Raw genomic sequence first — 4,079 nt, 5'->3', positions numbered from 1 at the left:
CCTGATTTTTCATCTCATTTAAGTACATAATCCTAAAACTTAAGCAAATCCAAATCTCAGGTGGATCACACCATTGGAAAAAGTGGTGAATGATCATTAAAAGCTTTCTTAGGTCATGGAAGTTTTGGACCAAGCTAATATTTTTATTTTCTCTTTAACCAGTTCTGGTTAACCTTATCAAGGGGTTTAAAGGCAAATAAACATTACATATCTGCTTATGGTGGGCTTTAGAAAGTTTTTAATGGTGAGCATTCAATTATTACTATTTGTTTCTTGTATTGTGGTCCACTTGAGATTTGGATATGCTTAAGTTTTAAGACCCTATTTTAAAATAAGCTATAAGAACGAATGAATGGAGTGGATATACATCATATGATCCATGTGGGCCCTACGGTAAGGGTAACACCAAATCCGTGCCCAATCAGGACCGTCCATATCTAGCTAGGTTCTGGTGGGGTAATACCCAATCCGCGTCCGAAAGAGTCTCTCGTCATCCTAGCCCAGTCGATCAACGGTTTGGAACACTAGTATTGTACTGCGAAAAAGTAGACGGATGTAAATATCAGTTTCTAGAGGAACTGAGCTGAGCCGAGCCGAGCTGAATAAGTCGAACAGTTGAAGCGGGTCGCACGAAAAACAGGGGCGAGCCAACCTAGGGCCCAAACTTTCAAGCAACTCAATCAACAGACAGACACGAGCTTTCGTCATCTAGTGTCAGCGACCTGGTCGAATCCTAACCGCCCAATCGGCTGCCACGTGTCGAGATCAGAATGGTCCATGCGCAATGGCCGGCCAGAAACGCATCTTATAAGATGGTGAGAGAGAAAACGAGGCCACCCATTACTCATCTCTTTCGTTCTGGACAGAGAGAGAAGAAGAAGAAAAGACTCGCCGTACCAAACCCTAGCCACCAAGAGATGTTGCCGGAGACGACGAAAATGTTGCCGGAATCTGACGCCGCCCGCCTCAACTTCCAGGAGACGGAGCTGACCTTAGGATTGCCGGGCGGATCGAGGAGCGGAGCCGAGACGGCGGAGGTCTCCACCGCAAGAAGCAACGGCAAACGTGGCTTCTCCGAGACCGTCGATCTGAGCCTCGGAAGCTCCAGGATCGAACCACGTGGCAAAGACCAAGGCGCTCAGTCAAAGGACTTGCCGGAAAGTCAGGTTTCCGGTGCCGGAAAACCCCCCGCCGCAAAGTAAGTACGGTTGCAGGAATTAGAAAGATTTCGTATCAGTTCGAGTTCCGTAATTGACGAAATTACCCTTTCAACTACCACCGCATTTGCGGGTTCTGGAGGGTAATTTGGTCCTTCTGAATTCATAAAATTTCAGTCGTTGTGACAATAAGGAGAAAACAGCGCTTAAATACCCCTAATGTTAAAGAAATTTACGTAAACCGACTGCCATCTTGGTTCCAATTACCAGAATTTAAGGGTACTGTCGTAATTTCACACATATCCAATCTCCTTCCAGCTGGTTTCTCGTCGGCACGTGTGCTGTGTGTTGGCAAGAAAGAGTTTTATGCTTATACGTATATGTAATCGTATCCTAACGCCGACATACGGTTGGTGTACGTATTTTTCAGGGCACAGGTTGTGGGATGGCCGCCCGTGAAATCGGCGTATAGGAAAAACGCCTTGAAAAGCTGTACGTACGTAAAGGTGGCCGTAGATGGAGCACCGTATCTACGGAAAGTAGACTTGGAGATGTACAGCAGCTACCAGCAACTCTTACACGCGCTAGAGGAGATGTTCACCTGCTTCACTATCTGTACTTATGCTCGTATTTCTGGTTTTCAACACCGTATTTATACGAGAAGGATGATACTACACAACTCACGTGCACCATAATACGGTGCACGATTCTTGTAATGACGCGTGGATGAACCAAAACATCAATCTGTACCGTTGATCTGGTTTAGTCCAGCCAAAATACATCAATCTGATGATATTAACCATTAGATCCGCGGCCTTATTTAGTTTTGGATCCTTGCAGGCCCTAGATCTGTCTCTAGAGAGGCGTGGGCCCTTGACTGGATGGTCAGGATGTGATTTTCCATTGGTAGCCCATGGAAGGTACGCTGAACCGAATGATGGCCCACTCCACGTGTCAATACAGAAATTGCCTATACTGTTTAGACGAAAATACCCCTGAACAACACCGAATCAGCAGCAATTCTTGACCAGAATGCCCTTTTTATGGTTTTTATGTGAGGGTAATTAGAGGGTAATTTGGTCTTTTTGCAGGTCACAGTCAGAACGAGAGCAAGCTGATCGATCTTGGGAATGGCACGGAATTCGTTCCCACGTATGAAGACAGAGAAGGCGACTGGATGTTAGTGGGAGATGTCCCTTGGAAGTAAGAACCCAAAAATGACAAAAATGCCCTCATTTTTCAACGAAGACGTCTTTAATTTGAAATGACGGAAATGACCTTGTCATTTTGATACCACTCTATGGTAGCCGTCAGATCTCATGTTGGTGTGACATCTCACCCGTGCAATACGTTGGCCCTGCCATGACATTCTCGTTGTACGAAAATCAGGCCAATCTACTCATCAGCAAGCCACAGGTGTTCTTTGGACAGGATGGGTGGTTGTCCATTGTTTTCTATGGTGTGGCCCACCTGATGAGTGGATTGGGCTGGAAAATCTTCATAGAGGGGCTCACCTATTGGAACGGTTAGATACGAATGAGGATTTAGAATTTCTGAACTGACCCATTTCTCCTTTTATTACAGAATGTTCGTGGAATCATGCAAGCGCGTCCGGTTGATGAAGAGTTCAGAGGCCGTTGGTTTAGGTATAATCATCACCTTACGTCCATTTTAGAGGGTGTTTTTGCCATTTCTTTCCTTCTAGGAGGTTGTGGGCCCCACATAAGGGCACGCTATCTTTATGTTTTCGCAGATGTAATGAAAATATCTAAACCTTAGGAAATATTGATTTTTGGTCTGACATGATAATAATTAAGTCCATGAAAAATAGAGGAAAATGACCAAAAATGAACTGAATTGCTAGTTGGGGTTTGGCCTCTTCAATCTGTGGCCAGAGAAGGGATAGCCTCACTTAGGCTATTTCTACTTTATTGAATTTAATTCAATTAGATAGAACATCCAAACACGCCCCAAAAGTAATTAGTAGTGGCATCAGCAAGTGCAAATGTTTTCACAGTTGTGGGCCCCACAGTGATGTGTGGATGACATGCATCCACTCGGACCATCATGCACGCCAGTCCTTGTTTGGCCCTGACCCTTAAAATCAGGCAAATCCATCACTCAAGTTGGCCACACATAGAGAACACTTGAGAGGCCAAACCCTCCCCCTCTCAACTGTTCTTGCTCATGTGGCCACCTGAATCATGGATTTTCCTGATTTGTTAGGCTGTGGCCAAAGCAGGGATGATGTGCATGATGATCGGAATGGATGTCACAAAAACATCATGGTGGGGCTCCACAACCCATTTGCATTATAATAATAGTAAAAACCTTTGTATTAGATCATGATCTTCATCATTCATATGCCAATATCTTACCCTGCAAACCCCTGACGAGTACCAATTTTATTTTATTTTTAATTTTTTTTAAGCCTCAATTCGTTTTCATATGGTGAATGCAGGTCCACGGAAGTTAGAAAAGTGCACAAGCTCGAGGTGAAATAGAAGCCCTTTGAATATCCTCTCCATCAACGATCAGACCATGTATAGAGTTCTTTCTTTGTTTTTTTGAGTATTTTGGCTGCATCTGGGAGAGTAGTAGAGAAAGAATAGGGATGCAGTTACAGCAGCCTTCTTTTCCTTTTGGTTTTGATATCTACACGCTATTGTTTTACTCAAAATTTCAAATACAGTTCATGTTTTCTTTGTTATATTAATGAGAGAGAGAGAGAGAGCGAGAGAGAGAGAGAGAGAGATTTGCTAAGCACATGTGTGTCACTCTGAGTTTTCTATCATGTGGGCCATGTTACTTCGATCTTTCGACCCCTTGGGTGCCTCATAATGTATTATCGAGAGCTGCAGATTTGGGAAAATTGCATATTAGAGAAAAATGATTCCCTCTGTTGTATTAAAGGGAATAAGA

The 4,079-nt window shown here is 43.9% G+C and overlaps 1 protein-coding gene across 1 annotated transcript; it reads left to right on the top strand.

The window, feature by feature from the left end:
- Positions 1-845: 845 nt before the first annotated feature.
- LOC131223326 (auxin-responsive protein IAA16) lies at positions 846-3,867 on the top strand. Its single transcript, XM_058218686.1, has 5 exons — positions 846-1,198; positions 1,588-1,772; positions 2,249-2,360; positions 2,742-2,803; positions 3,619-3,867. Exons 1-5 carry the CDS (start codon positions 918-920, stop codon positions 3,654-3,656), a joined length of 678 nt encoding a protein of 225 aa, XP_058074669.1. The 5' UTR covers positions 846-917; the 3' UTR covers positions 3,657-3,867.
- The last annotated feature ends 212 nt before the right edge of the window (positions 3,868-4,079 follow it).

Source organism: Magnolia sinica, chromosome 13, assembly GCF_029962835.1.
Source record: "Magnolia sinica isolate HGM2019 chromosome 13, MsV1, whole genome shotgun sequence".
In the NCBI taxonomy this organism is placed as follows: domain Eukaryota; kingdom Viridiplantae; phylum Streptophyta; class Magnoliopsida; order Magnoliales; family Magnoliaceae; genus Magnolia; species Magnolia sinica.
Note: the sequence above shows the minus strand (reverse complement) of the source record. Positions and strands in the feature narration are given on the sequence as shown.

What these genes read in the sequence shown, in the direction of transcription:
- LOC131223326 (XM_058218686.1), top strand. Translation starts at nt 918, where the DNA reads ATGTTGCCGGAGACGACGAAAATGTTGCCGGAATCTGACGCCGCCCGC. An exon ending in GTGGGAGATGTCCCTTGGAA is followed by an intron (nt 2,361 to 2,741) that starts GTAAGAACCCAA and finishes CTTTTATTACAG; the next exon opens with AATGTTCGTGGAATCATGCA. An exon ending in TTCAGAGGCCGTTGGTTTAG is followed by an intron (nt 2,804 to 3,618) that starts GTATAATCATCA and finishes TGGTGAATGCAG; the next exon opens with GTCCACGGAAGTTAGAAAAG.